At 49.1% G+C, this 15,348-nt stretch overlaps 1 protein-coding gene across 1 annotated transcript in view; it reads right to left on the reverse strand.

Annotated features, from left to right (window-relative positions):
- LOC107123461 (ubiquitin-associated protein 2-like) overlaps positions 1-15,348 on the reverse strand; it is a gene marked incomplete at its 3' end in the record, with an annotated part of 102,659 nt that overhangs the window by 26,306 nt on the left and 61,005 nt on the right. Inside the window, exons 7-8 of the mRNA XM_015426711.1 lie at positions 5,818-5,872; positions 741-844 (exon numbers count right to left, since the gene is read on the reverse strand). Of these exons, the coding sequence (XP_015282197.1) occupies positions 741-844; positions 5,818-5,872 (159 nt within the window). The remainder of the gene's footprint in view (positions 1-740; positions 845-5,817; positions 5,873-15,348) is intronic.

The raw sequence follows: 15,348 nt of genomic DNA on the forward strand, positions 1-15,348 counted from the left end.
TCCGGATACAGCAAGTGAGACTCAAGTGATTCAGACCAGTCCACCAGACTCTCCTCCACCCTTTGAGCACCGGAGACAGAAGCTTAGAAGGGAGCTGCAAGCAAGGAGGCAGAGTGCTCACCTCCTGGCCCGTCGCCAGCCGCTTGCTGATGACAACCTGGAGAAGTTGCAGCAGGACTCTCAAGCAGCTGGCTGCTAACAAGGGCTTGTTAGGAAATGCCTATAAAACCCTGGGCTGAGAGCGTGTATATTGTGGAAGCAACAAGTCATTCTGCTGGACTCTGTGACCACAACGCCACACTCTGTTTTCTTCGTGCGACCTTGGACCGGCTTCAGACTTTTGACTTTGTGACTCTCTGGCTTGTGGAGGACCCTTGGACCTCCTGACTACGTTTCTCTGCTTCACCTCTTCTGGTAACGACCCTCTGGCTTGTGTGCTTTTGGCTTGTGGACTTCTGGGACTGAATTCTGGACGCTGTGTGAGCACCTGAACGTGTCTGACTTGCCTGCCTGCGTCTGCTACACGACAATTGGGGACATCATGATTTGATGCTCTTAGGTTGGTCCACCTACTTACAACAGCAGCCAAACCCACTCCAATAGGGTGTACTAACAAATCCGGGCAATCTGCTAACAAATATTACATGAATATTACACCACCACACAGAGCAGCACTTATGCCAGCAACAACCTCTGGCACACATCTAAATCTAGACTTTTTTTGGTGGGGTCCCAATTACCTGTGCAATCATTAGCATCGCTCTGCCCAGCCTCCCAAGACTCCTGTTTTGTTCCAAAGCCATCTGTGGCAGGAGATTCCGTATAATCGGCAGGGTTAAATGTCCTACAGGTCAAGAGAGTTGAGAAAGTCAGAAATATACATGGAAAAAACCTGAACAAAAATACGTATATATCCAGTCATGTCACCTAGTGCTATTTGTTCAGCCAGAGATCTTTTCCAGCTTTGTTACCTCTGAAATTTTTGAACCGGGAGGTGCCGGAGACTGAACTGAGGACTCTCACTCTTCCAAATCATGTCAACCTATATAACCAGGAAGTCCCATTTTGAACACTCTTGCTTACCCACAACCACTGTTCCCTCTAAGCTGAGTTAGTGTGAGCTAGCTCACAGTTTTTTAGCCTCTGGCTCGCACATTTTCGTCTCCGCTCAGGAAGGAGGGCTCCAGAGCAAACTAATTTATGCAGGAGCCAAATGGCTTGCTCACAACTTTAAAGCCAGCAGCTCATAAAGTAGAATTTTTGCTCACAAGACTCCACACCTTAGAGGGAGCACTGCCGTCAACATAAGAAATCTTTCCCAATGACGTTAGCAGAAACAGGTTTGGTGGTGGCATCCAAAGGTGGACACTTTACTGAAGATCAATCTGGGCACGGAGCAAGGGTCGCTGGGAGGGGGGGGGCAGTAGCTGTGAATCTCCTGCATTGTGCAGGGGGTTGGACTACATAACCCTTAGGGTCCCTTCCAGCTCCATGGTCAGCCCCGTAGCCAGGAAATTTTTGCCCGGGGGGGGGGCAGGGGGGGTCATGCCCTCGACATGGTGATGTCACTAGTGATGTCAACCGGCAGTGACTCTCCTTCTCCATCTCTGCCCAGAGAGGGAGAAAGAGAGCCAAGGAGAAGGCAGGCAGGTGGGCAGTGAGAGGTGAGCAGAACAAGGTGTCATGACACCTCAGCAGGGAGGAGGAGAGCTGGAGGAGGAGGCAGGTGGCAGGACAGCGGACGGCAAGCAGAAAGAGGCATCCTGATGCTTCCTCCTGCTGGCTCTCCCAGCAGTAGTGAGGTGGCTGGGCTGGCTGAGTTGCACTGAGGTCCCGGAGCAGGGCCCACCCTGGCACCTCGCTGCACCTCACAGCCCAGCCACCACGTCGGCTCTCCCTGCTGCAGCCGAGCAGGAAGGACCAAGAAGAGCCACTGAGGCCACGGTGCACTGGGGGGTGCGTCTGGCATCTTCCTGGGGGGGCTGGGGGCTTCCATGGGGGGCACCGCCCCCCAAAAGTGCCCCCCCATGGCTACAGGCCTCAGGGTAACACACACTGCATCTTCCTCCCATAACAACTCTGTCTGGTACGTCGGTCGGAGAGGTAACAACCGGCCAAGGTCACTCAGTGAGTTCCACGGCAGGACGGGGACTGGAACCTGCACCTCCCAGGTTTCTAGTCCAACGATCTAACAGCTAAGACACAACCGGCCTCTTTTTAATTTTTTTAAAATAACTTTTATTACGTTTTACATGACCCTCGAAGCTTCTCCCTGTAACTGTTCACATCTGTTAGCTGTTTTCTGCTGTTCGTTTGGCTCTCGCTATGCGAATGTGTTTTTGAGCTGCGTATTACACAGGCATTATTACACGCTTTGTAGACTGCACTGTGGAAATGAAGTAAAACGAGTGAAGCCCACTCCCTTCCCTCTCCTCGGCTCACAATGAGGTCATCGGGGGCATGGCATGAAGAGGCCTTCTACTGAATCAGACCCTTGGACTCTTTCACAGTGGGCAGAGGCTCTCCAGGGTCTCAGGAAGAGCTCTCTCACATCATCTCCTGCCTGATCCTTTTAACTGGAGGAGCCGGGGATTAGAGATGTAAAATTTCTGGACATTTTGAAGCTCAGGAAAAAACCCCGTATTTTTTCCAGTTTTTTCAAGGGGGGAGGCGGCGGAAATTTTCGGAAAAATTGAAAAAAATGCTACATTAGCACTTCTTTTCCCCCCCAGATTGACAGTCATTCTTCAGGGCTCTTTTTGTAGAAAAAGCCCAGCAGGAACTCATTAGCATAATAGGCCACACCCAACAGCAGGAACTCATTAGTCTATTGGGCCACACCCCTGACAGCACAGCTCATTAGCACCTTAGGCCGCACCCCCATGTTACCAGAAGTGTGGTTATCCAGCCACACCCACCTTTTGCTTCTTATTCTGTTTACCTTGTTTGTTGTCAAAACCCAGGGCCTTTTTTTGCAGCAGGAACTCCTTTGCATGTTAGGCCACACACCCCTAATGTAGCCAATCCTAATGAGTTTCTGCTGTTGGGTGTAGCCTATTATGCTAATGAGTTCCTGCTGGGCGTGGTCAACTTGGGAGCCAGCCGGAACTCCGTTCCTGTGTGTTCCTGCCCAAAAATAGCCCTGCTGTTACTTTAGGAACATCAAATATGACTATGGACATTTTTGCTTGGCATGAAATTTTCACAACTAGCCTATTAAAAATATCGTGTATCTAAACAATTATTACAAACAGAATACCCACCCACATGCAAAAACAAAACGGAAACCTTTTTCTTTTCTTGTGACAATAGCCCCTCCTAAAGGAAGAACTGTATCGTCTTCTTGCATTGGAGAGTTCAGTTTGTAACCTAGGACTTGCTTGTCCTCAGTGCACAGAAATTAGATCAATCTACCATACATATTTTTTTAGAAATGATTTGGAAAATATTTGAACACCTGGTCTTAAGATATTTTATTTGTCATGTTAAAATAAAATGTTCCATAATCAATTTTTTTCTTTTCTTTTTTCAATTTTTCCAATTTTTCACAAAAAAACCCAAAAAAGGCTTCAGGAAAAAAAACGAGGAAAAAACGTTTATTCCCCAGACCTTCACATCTCTACAGGGGATTGACCCTGGGACCGTCTGCATGCCAAGTGATGCTCTGCCACTGAGCCACGGCCTTCTTCATGGTCACCAAACTGAGTGGGAGATCTCAGAGTTCTTTAAATGTGAGCTCTCCGCTGCTCAACAGGGAGCGTGGGATGGGATATTCAGCAAAAGGCAATTCTGCTTCTGAACAGCCACGGAACTGACTCCCACCTTCTACGCACTGTGACAAACCACGTGAATCAGATGCCACCGCCTGATCCCACTGCATGCAGAAGTCAGGGGAGGATATATCAGCGAGACAAGTCCCTAATTCAGCTAGTTATTATGCTTCTATAAAAAGAAAATGGCCTATAAAAACCTGCCTTCTAGCCTGACAGTCCTCATATTGCAGCGTCTGTCTTTGGGGGGGGAGGCGAATCAAGCCAAAGTTGGGCACATGTTAACTTGCACGAGAATAAGGACACGTGCAATTAATTTGATGGCCGGACGGCACCACAGAGCAAGCACCGCTGGGGATGTAATTTCAGAAGGCTTCGACTGGAGTACAGTTGTGGTGAATGAGCTTAGGCAGTCTTTTTAATTCTGTATCCCACCCAGAGCCCACGTTAGGTTTATTTTAATGCTGGCGGCATTCACCGCTAACGTTAACACCACATCACTACTGCCAGTTCAGTTTCCACCGTATAAAAATGGCTCCAGAAGTCCCCACCCACCGCCATGACTGCCGCAGATAGCAAATCAGGAGGCCTCACTGTAAATCGGCTTCTTGCATTTGACCGACCAACTTCTTAGGTTGGTCACCCGTGGGAATATTATGGTCCTAGGATGTTAAGAACCAGGACAGTTTTTGCATTCAGAGGAAATACTTTAAAAACCATTACCTCGTTTCTCAAAAACCACATTAAACTGTATTTCGTATTTGGGTGCTGACGACGACGCAATAACCTGTCAGTCACGCCTATGAACCATTCAGATTTCTTATGGGATCTACTCTCCACTGGATGCAATGATCCAGGGCGCTATGAAAAGTTTTGTGACACTTCTGAACTGCCTTCCCATGAATGCCCAACAGACCCCAAGCTTCCTTCTAGAGACCGTGCACAGTGGCATCTTTTATGGATCAGGAAAATACCCTAATTATGAAATATTACAGGGCATCAACTCGTGCTCTGCTCTGCAGCACCCACAGCCAGTGTTCCCTCTAAGCTGAGTTAGTGTGAGCTAGTTCACAGTTTTTTAGCCTCCAGCTCACAGATTTTTGCCTTAGCTCAGGAAGGATGGCTCCAGAGCAAACTAATTTATGCAGTAGCCAAATCACCAGCTCACAACTTTAATGCCAGTAGCTCACAAAGTAGAATTTTTGCTCACAAGACTCCACAGCTTAGAGGGAACATTGCTCACAGCCAATGTTCCCTCTAAGCTGTGGAGTCTTGTGAGCAAAAATTCTACTTTGTGAGCTACTGGCATTAAAGTTGTGAGTGAGCACTTTGGCTACTGCATAAGTTAGTTTGCTCTGGAGACATCCTTCCTGAGCCAGAACAAAAATGTGTGAGCCGGAGGCTAAAAAACTGTGAGCTAGCTCACACTAACTCAGCTTAGAGGGAACACTGCTCACAGCATGGGTTTTTCCAACTCCCCAACCCCCGCCCCCAGTTCCTCAGGACGGCCAACAACAGGGCATAGAGGCTGAGGCCTTCCCTGATGGTTCTGGGATTCAGAGGCCTAGTACTGTATCTGAAGAAGTTGATGCCCAAACAAGGAGAGACATTTTTTAAATCAAACGTGCATCTCATCCAGTATAAGAACATCAGAAGAGCCCTGCTGCTGGAGCAGACCAATGGTCCATCCAGTCCAGCATCCTGTCTCACACAGCGGCCAACCAGTTCCTCTGGAGGGCCAACAGCAGGGCAGAGAGGCAGGAGGCCCCTGATGTTGACACGTGGCTCTGAGATTCAGAGCCTCTGAATGTGGAGGTTCCCCTCAGTCATCATGGCTGGTAGCCACTGACCTATCCCTCCATGAATCTATCTAATCCCCCTTTAAAGCTGTTTCTTCCTGTGGCCATCACGACATCCTCTGGCAGCGAATTCCACATTGTAATCACTCTCTGTGTAAAGTGGCATTTCCTTTTGTCCGTCCTGAACTGACTGCCCACCAGTTTCATTGGATCCCCCTCGAGTTCACCCGGCAAGAAAACAGACCTACCCCATGGCTTGGGCTGAAAACCTCCCCATTCCTCTTCCTCTGCCACGTCCGAATCCTATAGGAAGAAAGAGCCCCATTTAAGAGTACAGTGTGGACAAGCAGACACCCCAGATATCAGCAGGGGAATCCAACCTCGGTGAGCAGAATTAAGTAAAATTTTCTTTAGCAGCAGCAAAAGTCTTGTCACGTAAGGGGAAGAAAGAAATCAGTTCAATAATAAGCACCGCTATTCTAATTTCTCATTGGTGAGAACCTGACCGTGTCCAGGCTAGCCTCAGACACGACGGCTGCTGCCTTCTCCAGATCGTACATGTGATTTGACAGGCGCTGATGTAAATCTGGGTATTCGTGGGACAACGTGGGAAGCCACGTGTATGAGTCGCTTGCCACCAGGGAGGTGGCAGCAGACGCTTCAGTGGAGAAGGCAATGGCCTCGTGGGCTCTGTGGAGAGCTCAGTCGCTTTTCCGTTCGTCAGGGTCTTTAAGGGTGCCCTCCCCCTCTTTCAGAAGAGCCGCCCCCTGATGCTAAGCTAGCCACAGGAGCATCTATCCCTGGGACTTTCAGTAAGCCGGTCACCTTGGGAGGAAAGGAGTGTCCTCCTCCCCTCAAGAGAGAAAGCTCAGTCAGAGACAAGAAGAAGAGGAGGAGGAGGAGGAGGAGGAGAGGAAGAAGAGGAGGAGGAGGAGGAAGAAGAGGAGGAGGAGGAGAGGAAGAAGAGGAAGAAGAAGAGGAGGAGGAGATTGGATTTATACTCCGCCGTTCATTACCCAAAGGAGTTTCAGAGCGGCTTACAAACTCCTTTCCCTTCCCCTCCCCGCAACAGACACCCTGTGAGGTAGGCGGGGCGGAGAGAGCTCTGACAGAAACTGCTCTTTTTCAAGGACAGCTCTTATCAGAACTACGGCCTGCCCAAGGTCATCCAGCCAGGTGCGAGTGGAGGAATGGGGAATCAAACCCAGTTCTCCTAGATTAGAGTCCGCACACTTATCCACGACACCAAACACATTATCCAGTTAACTCGTCTGGCAGACCAGCACCCCCATCCCGGATCTGCTGATGTGGTGCTAAGTCCCTGAACCTGCAGCTTCCAGGGTCAGCCAGCTCCCCACCTATCACGTGTGCAGAAACCAAGAATGGCCATAGTTTGGACAGAGAGGCCAACAGAGACCAAGGAATCCGTGAGATACAGGATTACGAGGATGGCAGGAAAGTCTTAACAGGCTAAAGCTGGGCTTTGAGCTGCCTCTCCTGACAAAGCCTTCTTTCCCTGTCATTCATTTAGAATTGTCCTAAGATTCTCAAAGAGGCATGTAAGGGATGCAATCCTGAAAGCAGTATCTGGAACACCCCTGAGAGCTGGGGAGAGTATCAGAGTACTGAAGGATATTCCATTTGAAATAAGACAACGGTGAAAGAAATATAAAGACCTTGTTCTTTTTCTTCAAACAAATTCAATTGGATATAGATGGCTAATTCCAGAAGGCGTCACCTTCAAAATTAAGGACAAAAAATAAAAGATTGACTCTTCTGAAAGCGAGATAATTTTTAAGAGTCCAGCTGGGAGGGCCAGAGGAGGAAGAAAAAGAAGGGGACAGCAAGTCCAGTGGCGAGCTGGACTCGGGTTCTTCCAGAGAGGACTCTCTGTCAGAGAAAGGGGTAGCAGCTCCTAAAAGTCCTTATAAGTTGCGGAAGAGACTGGACAAGAAGAAGTGAAGGCTGAAGGACTCTGAATTGTGCCTTTGAAAAATTTTGAATTGAGATGCTTTGGGGTATTTCCTTATATCAGTTAAATTTAAGATGTGGGAAAAGTTAAGAGAATATGTGACTCAGTTTGTAATGAGATTATTATGATTAAGACTAGATGTTTATTCAAGCTGATTAGAAGATCTCCTCTCTTGGGTTTTTAGTCAGTAGTGGGTATCTTTTCTTTATCCCCCTAAATGTAGTCCCCTCCCTTATTTCTGTTATGGTTTGTAGTTTTAATAAAAAATGCAATAAAAATTCCCCATTGAGGAGCAAAAAAAAGAAAACACACAGGCCAACTCTCCAGAGACCTGCTCGACATAACTCAGAGGGTAAAACAATTCAAAAAATTTAAATGTTTTAAATCAATATGAAAAAAACAACAACCAGTGTTAAAATTATTAACATACCCATTAGAGGCAAGACATCATCGTAAAGCAACACAGAAAGTCTTCCGCAGCATAAAACATCAGCTAAACCATCTCAGTCGTAAGTCTAAAACGGCAGTCAGCTGCCCCGAAGCGGATAGCCCGGGCAAGCCCGATCTCGTCAGATCCCGGAAGCGAAGCAGGGTCAACTGCGACAAGTACTTGGATGGGAGACCTCCTTGGAATACCAGAGGTGGGAGGTGGGGGGCAGGCTTTATTCAACCGCCTCTCTGAATATCCTCCAGGGCCCCCCAGTAGGGGTCAGTCACCAGAGGTTGCTATGACTTCCAGGTGCACGCACACTCAAACACACACACATGCAGATGCACATATGAAAAATAAAATAAAAAAAAAACCACACAAAAAATAAAATGACAGTCGGCTAAGACACAGGCCATAAATACAGCAACTCTCTTGGCTGCTAAGCAGGGCTGGCCCTAGCTAGTACTTGGATGGGAGGCCACCAAGGAAGTCCAGGGTTGCTATGCCAAGGCAGGCAACCACCTCTGAATGTCTCTTGCCTGTATACCTGAGGGACCGCCTTTCCCCATATGTCCCCCAGAGAGTGCTGCGATCGGAGAATCGGCTGGACCTCCCGAATATCAAGGAGGCCAGGCTAGTGACAACCAGGGCCAGGGCTTTCTCGGTGGCGGCTCCACTCTGGTGGAATGAGCTCCCGGAGGAGATCACGGCCCTGTGGGACCTGTTACAGTTCCGGGGGGGCTGTAAAACGGAGCTCTTCCACCGGGACTTTGGAGCCGCCGCCGCCACGAATATCTGACAGAGCGAACCCGACCCCCTGGGTCCCCCAATCACAGCCCGACCCGATCGCCTTGGACATCTGAAGAAGATTAAGAAGCCGACTGTACGCCGAGGAATCAAATACTAGCACTTTAATATGTTCTTGTATTTATGGTTTTAAATTTGCGTATTAGTGGATTTTATATTGTATATTGTATTATTATATTGCATTGTTTTATATCGCGTGTGTAAGCCGCCCTGAGCCGGCCTTGCTGGGAGGGCGGGGTAAAAATCTAATAAAAAAATAAATAAATGAACCTCATGGGGACTCCATAAGCTGGTTGTGACTTGACAACAACAACAACAAAAGGACAAAAGTACAGGTTTGGTGCCCAGGGCAGACAGAAGGCGGGGTGCAAGTCAGAAGGAAGTTCTGCCTGCAGATACCACCTACTACACCTCTGGCAGGGTTTGGGAGGAAGATCTTGCGGTGGGCTGGACAGTATGGTAACAAGAATTCTCTCACACAGGAACAGAATTCAGAAGAAACCCTTTCTTTTCCCAGCGAACTCCAGATTATTCCCAGCTTTTACTACATTTACTGCCGTTTCTCTAAGGTAAAGGTTTCCCTTCCTCGAAAGCCAGTCGAATCCGACTCTAGGGATGCGGTGCTCATCTCCGTTTCCAAGCCAAAGAGCCAGCACTGTCCGAAGACGTTTCCCATGGCCATGTGGCCAGCATGACTAGACGCCGAGAAGCACGGAACGCCGTTACCTTCCCACCAAAGCGGTACCTATTTATCTACTTGCAATTTCTTGCTTTCAAACTGCTCAGTTGGCAGGAGCTGGGGCCAGAGACGGGAGCTCACTCCGTCATGCGGCACTCGGGTCTCGAACTGGCGAGGTACAGACCTTCTGGTCTGCAGTTTGGCGTCTTAACCACTTGAGCCACGGCGGCCCTTTCTCTACAAACACCATGCCTCTATTCTAGAATTCTCCACCAGGCAGCACAAAATATACAATTTGTTGTTTGCACTGTTTTCTATCTCTGTAATCGGAGACCGGTTGCACGGTTTATGGTTTGCCATATCATGCCTGACTGCCATCGTTTCATATTCTGGAATCCACCTGGAGTCTCAGTGAGAAATGTACACGCTAAAACAAACGAGGCCCCATGCATTTCTTTAACTGGCACAAGGCGTACAACATAGCATGGTCAGGTTGAGAGGTTCCCCGAGGCTTTGCAAAAATCACACTCAAGCTTGACATTGCACACGCATATGCATTTCCAAACATTACTTCACAGTTATTAGAAACCGGCTTGTTAAAACAAGCATAGAAGATGTCTGGGGGGAGAGAATCTGGAAAGACAGCCAATCACCGTGTATCTCCTTTGAGCAGTGTCAGTTCTTCATGCCATTAATTTCTACACGCTGCAGATTTCTGTATTCTACGTGCTCTTCAGCCATCGGGAACAGACAAGTGAGATGAAGAGCAAAGGGCTTGAATGGGCCCTGGATCCAGTTCTTCGAGGCACTTTGTTCAAACACGTAATGAAACACATTCTGTTTAATCACACAGTAGAAAAGAGCAAGAGTCCAGCAGCACCTTAAAGACTAACAAAATATGCGGCAGGGGAGGAGCTTTCGTGAGTCACGGCTCACTTCTTCAGATAAGGTGCTACTGGACTCTTGTTATTTATAGAATCATAGAATGTTAGAGCTGGAAGGGACCTTGCAGGTCATGACCAGGACCAGGGCATTTTCGGTGGCGGCTCCTACCTGGTGGAAGGAGCTCCCGGAAGAGATCCGGGCCCTGCGGGACCTTTCTCAGTTCCGCAGGGCCTGCAAGACGGAGCTCTCCCGCCAGGCCTTTAAGTAGGAGCCGCCGCCACCACTATTCCACCTCTGCCTCCTGTGCACTGTCGTATTACCATCATGATTGTTTGGTCCCTATGGGGGGAGCGAGGTGCCTGGGCACGGATTGGATGATAAGATCTCAGGGAGCTGCTATGGAGGTTAAGATCCACCCATCTTGGTTAAATCTGTATTGCAAATTTGTTACTGTATTTTATTGTAATTTATTGTTTTTCAATTATGTGTTTATTGTTGTAACCTTGGCACATGGTGCCCGTGTCAGCCGCCCTGAGCCTTCGGGGTAGGGTGGGATATAAATCCAAATATAAATAAATAAATAAATAAATATCTAGTCCAACCTCCTGCACTCTGCAGGAGCACAGCCGAAAGACAGCCCTACAACATACCCGGAAGATGGACGTCCAGCCTCCGCTTGAAAACGTCCAGCGAAGGAGCACCCACCACCTCCCGAGGCAGACTGTTCCACTGCTCAACCACTCTTACAGTTAGGATGTTTCTCCTGATATTTAGCCGGTATCGACTCCCTTGTCATTTCCACCCATCAGATCTAGTCTTGCCATCCGGAGCAAGAGAGGACAGATCCGCTCCATCTTCTACATGACAGCCCTTCATATATTTGAAGACTTCAATCCTGTCCCCTCGAAGCCTTCTCTCTCCCAGGCTAAACGTATCCAACTCTTTCAGCCTTTCCTCATAAGACTTGGATTCAAACCATCCTGGTGGCCCCCTTCTGGACATTTTCTACTGCTAGACAGACAGACTAACACGGCTACCCGTCTTGATCAAATCATGTAACGAGACACGGGAGGCTGAATCAAAAGGCACTTCTGCCTCCTCCATGCAAATGCAGCCCAGCAAGCTCCGCAAATTACCACTGCATCGGGTCAGGGGGCTCGAACCTGGATGGCCCAGGCTAGCCAGATCGTTTGCTTTCAGAAGCTACGCGGGGTCGTCCTGGAGTAGTGCTTAGATGGGAAACCAACAAGGAAGTCCAGAGTTACTATGTAGAGGCAAGGAAATGGCGAACCACTTCTGAATAGCTCTTGCCTTGAAAACCCTACAGGGTCGCCATAGGTCAGCCACAACGTGACAGCGCTTTTTACCACTAGGGGACTGTGAAAACCCCTTCCCTGTTCCACCGCCGGAAAACGACCTTTGCGTTCAGCCCAGTGATGCTCAACCACGCCACGCCACAGTCCTTGCATCACTGGCTTGCTGAGTTTCAAAGACCAGTTGACAAGCAGCCGGACGATTCAAGCCAAGCTCTCCCCCCCCCCCCCCCCTTTTTCCCCACCGACTTTTGCCTCCCTCTGAAGGCAAGGAGAGGGGAAGAGAAGCTTGGGTGGGACGGGACACAGAGCTCACCACTGCCTAGAGAAAGGTCCCCCAGCCTTTCTGAGCACATGGATACCTTCAGAATCCCAATACCCCTGGTAGGCACAGCCACAAAAAAATGGCTCCCATGGGAGGCAGAGCCAACCACAAAATGGCTGCCACGGGAGGCGGAGCCAGCCACACAGTAAAAGCCCAAGTGCAGGGGGGGGGGCGTTTAAAAAATACACTGGGAAACAGGAGGTTTTCCCCGTTCCCCCCCCCCAAAATTATTTTTTATTGTTTTTCACCAATATAGAAAGGAACATAGGCCCCGGTCACATGGAGAATTTGCTGCCCGAAGGCACGAATGTCGGGCGGATTTTCGGGGCGCGATCACACCGCAACATCTGGGAAGTGTAGCGCACCCGTGGCCATCCCGTGGTGTCCCGACAAAGATGCAGAGTTAAAAAGTACCAAGGAGGGTGCACGAGTATCCGGAAAATGCGCAGCAAAAGCGGGCGTCTGATCGCTGGAGCGCTAGTATCCCGTGGCATCCGGCGCCCATCCACATCCCGTCGCGAACCGGATGTTTTTCGTAAGCGCATGCGCACAAACACAAAACTGAAAGTGGTGCTGCTCCGCGGAACTGTACATGTGCACAAACGTGAAATGCTGGTGTGATCGTGCCGCGCCACTTCTTTGCCACACTGCAGCATCACCATGTGATTGCCAGTTAACAGCCTAAGCACGGAGACTCAGGGAACCGTGTGATCAGGCTACCATGCTTTATTTTGCTCTGGGGCCACGCCTCCCCCCTGCCAACGTTATCTGGCCCGTGTGACCGGGGTCATAGGTAGATATAATGATATACATCAACAGGAGTGAGGGAGCAATGAAATAAAAATTTTGGTGGCATCTGCCACTGAAACAACATTATTTTAATCTGCCCAGCCAATCGGATCTTCGATGGCTAGCTCAGAAACCTTGCTGGGAAGTGCCTGACCTGGCCGCATCTGCTTTCCAAAAACACTTGAACAGCACTGCGTTAGAGACTAGAGAATTCCCAACCAGTTCAAGACTAGACGTATGCGCCACTTCCAACTCACAAAGCAGATCACAATCTTTTTCGGAAACTGGCCTCCACCCCAAGCCTTGCAGAGAGGAAGGAATCTCTCTCCTTGTGATGGACGGAGGCGTTGGCGAGATTTAACTCAGGCGCTGCCCACAAACACCGTGTCAGCCCCAGGTTGCTCTTTTAAACAGCCATCCATTGTCCCGCACCCGCCCGCTTAAGCCTTCCACAGAGAGAACAAAAGAGGGGTTAAAGGGCATTAAGGGCTTCATCACACTGACTCAGTGAACAGCGCTTCCCCTGGAGCAATCGGCTGCGTCTGATATGGCAAAGGCCGCAAATGCAACACAGAATTAAAAAGAAAAGAAAAACTCAATCCAGCTTGTACCACTGTGCTCTCTGGGGAGATAACTTGAGCTGAAAGAGGGCTTAGGGTTTCTTTCTTCCTTGAGAAAGAGAGAGATCGAGACCTAGATATAAAATCCTAGCAGCAGAAACTGTTTCAACACTTGGGCTATTTCCTAAGCCAAGGTCTCCGCTTCTTATGAATTACAAGAAGTTCGGAGCAGAACAAGCTCCTACAAATCTTTACACACATTTTGGGCACAATCCACCTAAGGACTCCCCTATCACCAAGCCCTACTGACAGAATGGGAAATTGTGTCTGGGCCCTTAGAGCCGGTTTGGTGTAGTGGTTAAGTGCGTGGACTCTAATCTGGGAGGACCGGGTTTGATTCCCCACTCCTCCACTGGATAAGAACATAAGAACATAAGAGATGCCAATGTTGGATCAGGCCAGTGGCCCATCCAGTCCAGCACTCTGTATCACACAGTGGCCAGAAATACCAGTGCCCTCAGGAGGTCCACCAGTGGGGCCAGGACACCAGAAGCCCTCCCACTGTTGACCCCCCCAAGCACCAAGATGACAGAGCATCACTTGCCCCAGAGTCCCTATCTATACCTTGTGGCTAATAGCCACTGATGGACCTCTGCTCCATATGCTTATCTAATTCCCTTTTGAAGCCGTCCATGCTTGTAGCCGCCACCACTTCCTGTGGTAGGGTCAGTGGATGACCCTGGGCAAGCCATAGCTCTGTCAGTGCTGTTCTTGAAAAAGAGCCGTTTTGGTCAAGGCTCTCTCAGCCCCACCCACCTCACAAGGTGTCTGTTGTGGGGAGGGGAAGGGAAAGGAGTTTGTAAGCCGCTCTGAGACTCCTTTGGGTAGTGAAGGGCGGGGTATAAATCCAATCTCCTCTTCTTCGGCTTCCATTCATTTCGATGGGTCTTGTGCACAGGAGAGAGTCTACTAATTCCAGCTGCTTAAAAGTAACCTAGACAAGGTGCCAGTGGCAGCACTTTGGGGTTCTTAGGTCAAGACGGCTAGCCGTGTTAGTCTGCCTGTACCAGTGGAAAAGAGCAAGAGTCCAGCAGCACCTTAAAGACTAACCAAATATGTGGCAGGGTAGAAGCTTTCGTGAGTCACTGCTCACTTCTTCAGATACAGCAAGCATGTGGGGTTCTTGCTTTACATTTTTACCAGAATTCTTTGCGTGGTTCATAAAACAGAGTAAACAGCCACAGGGCTATACGAGTAACTATGCATCAGGAGAAGGTTTTGAGTCCAGTGGCACTTTTAAGACCGACAAAGTTTTATTCTGCGTAAAAGCTCTCGTGTACATGGACACTTATACCCAGAATAAAACTTTGTTGGTCTTAAAGGTGCCACTGGACTCAAACTTCGTTCTGCTGCTTCAGATCAACATGGCTACCCACCTGTCAGGATGCACATGTAAGGTAATTCCATGCTATCTCCCTCCTCCCCTCCTACATAAAAAGCAAGAACCTCACATCAGTTAACTATGAACAAGTTTGTATAAGAGAAGGAGGAGGAGGAGGAGGAGGGGGAGGAGGAGGAGGAGATTGGATTTATACCACACCCTTCACTCAAGAGTCTCAGAGTGGCTTACAAACTCCTTTCCCCTCCCCACAACAGACTCCCTGTGAGGTCGGTGGGGCTGAGAGAACTCTGACAGGAACTGCTCTTTTCAAGAACAGCTCTGACAGAACTGTGGCTTGCCCAAGGTCATCCAGCAGCTGCAAGTGGAGGAGTGGGGAATCAAACCCGGTTCTCCCAGATTAGAGTCCGCGCACTTAACTACTACACCAAACTGGCTCTGAAAAGGAAATGGGGTCATGGAGCAACCGGCTACATTACACAGACATTTCTCAAATGAAGAGGAGGCAAACCCCAACTGGCACTCGAGCCTCCTCTCCTATCTCAGCCTATTGCTCCTGCTCCTTCTTGGCATCCGGACCTGCCCACAAGAGTCATAACCAGTGTTCCCTCTAAGCTGAG

This window comes from Gekko japonicus, unplaced genomic scaffold (assembly GCF_001447785.1).
Source record: "Gekko japonicus isolate JY-2015 unplaced genomic scaffold, Gekko_japonicus_V1.1 scaffold2937, whole genome shotgun sequence".
NCBI lineage: Eukaryota > Metazoa > Chordata > Lepidosauria > Squamata > Gekkonidae > Gekko > Gekko japonicus.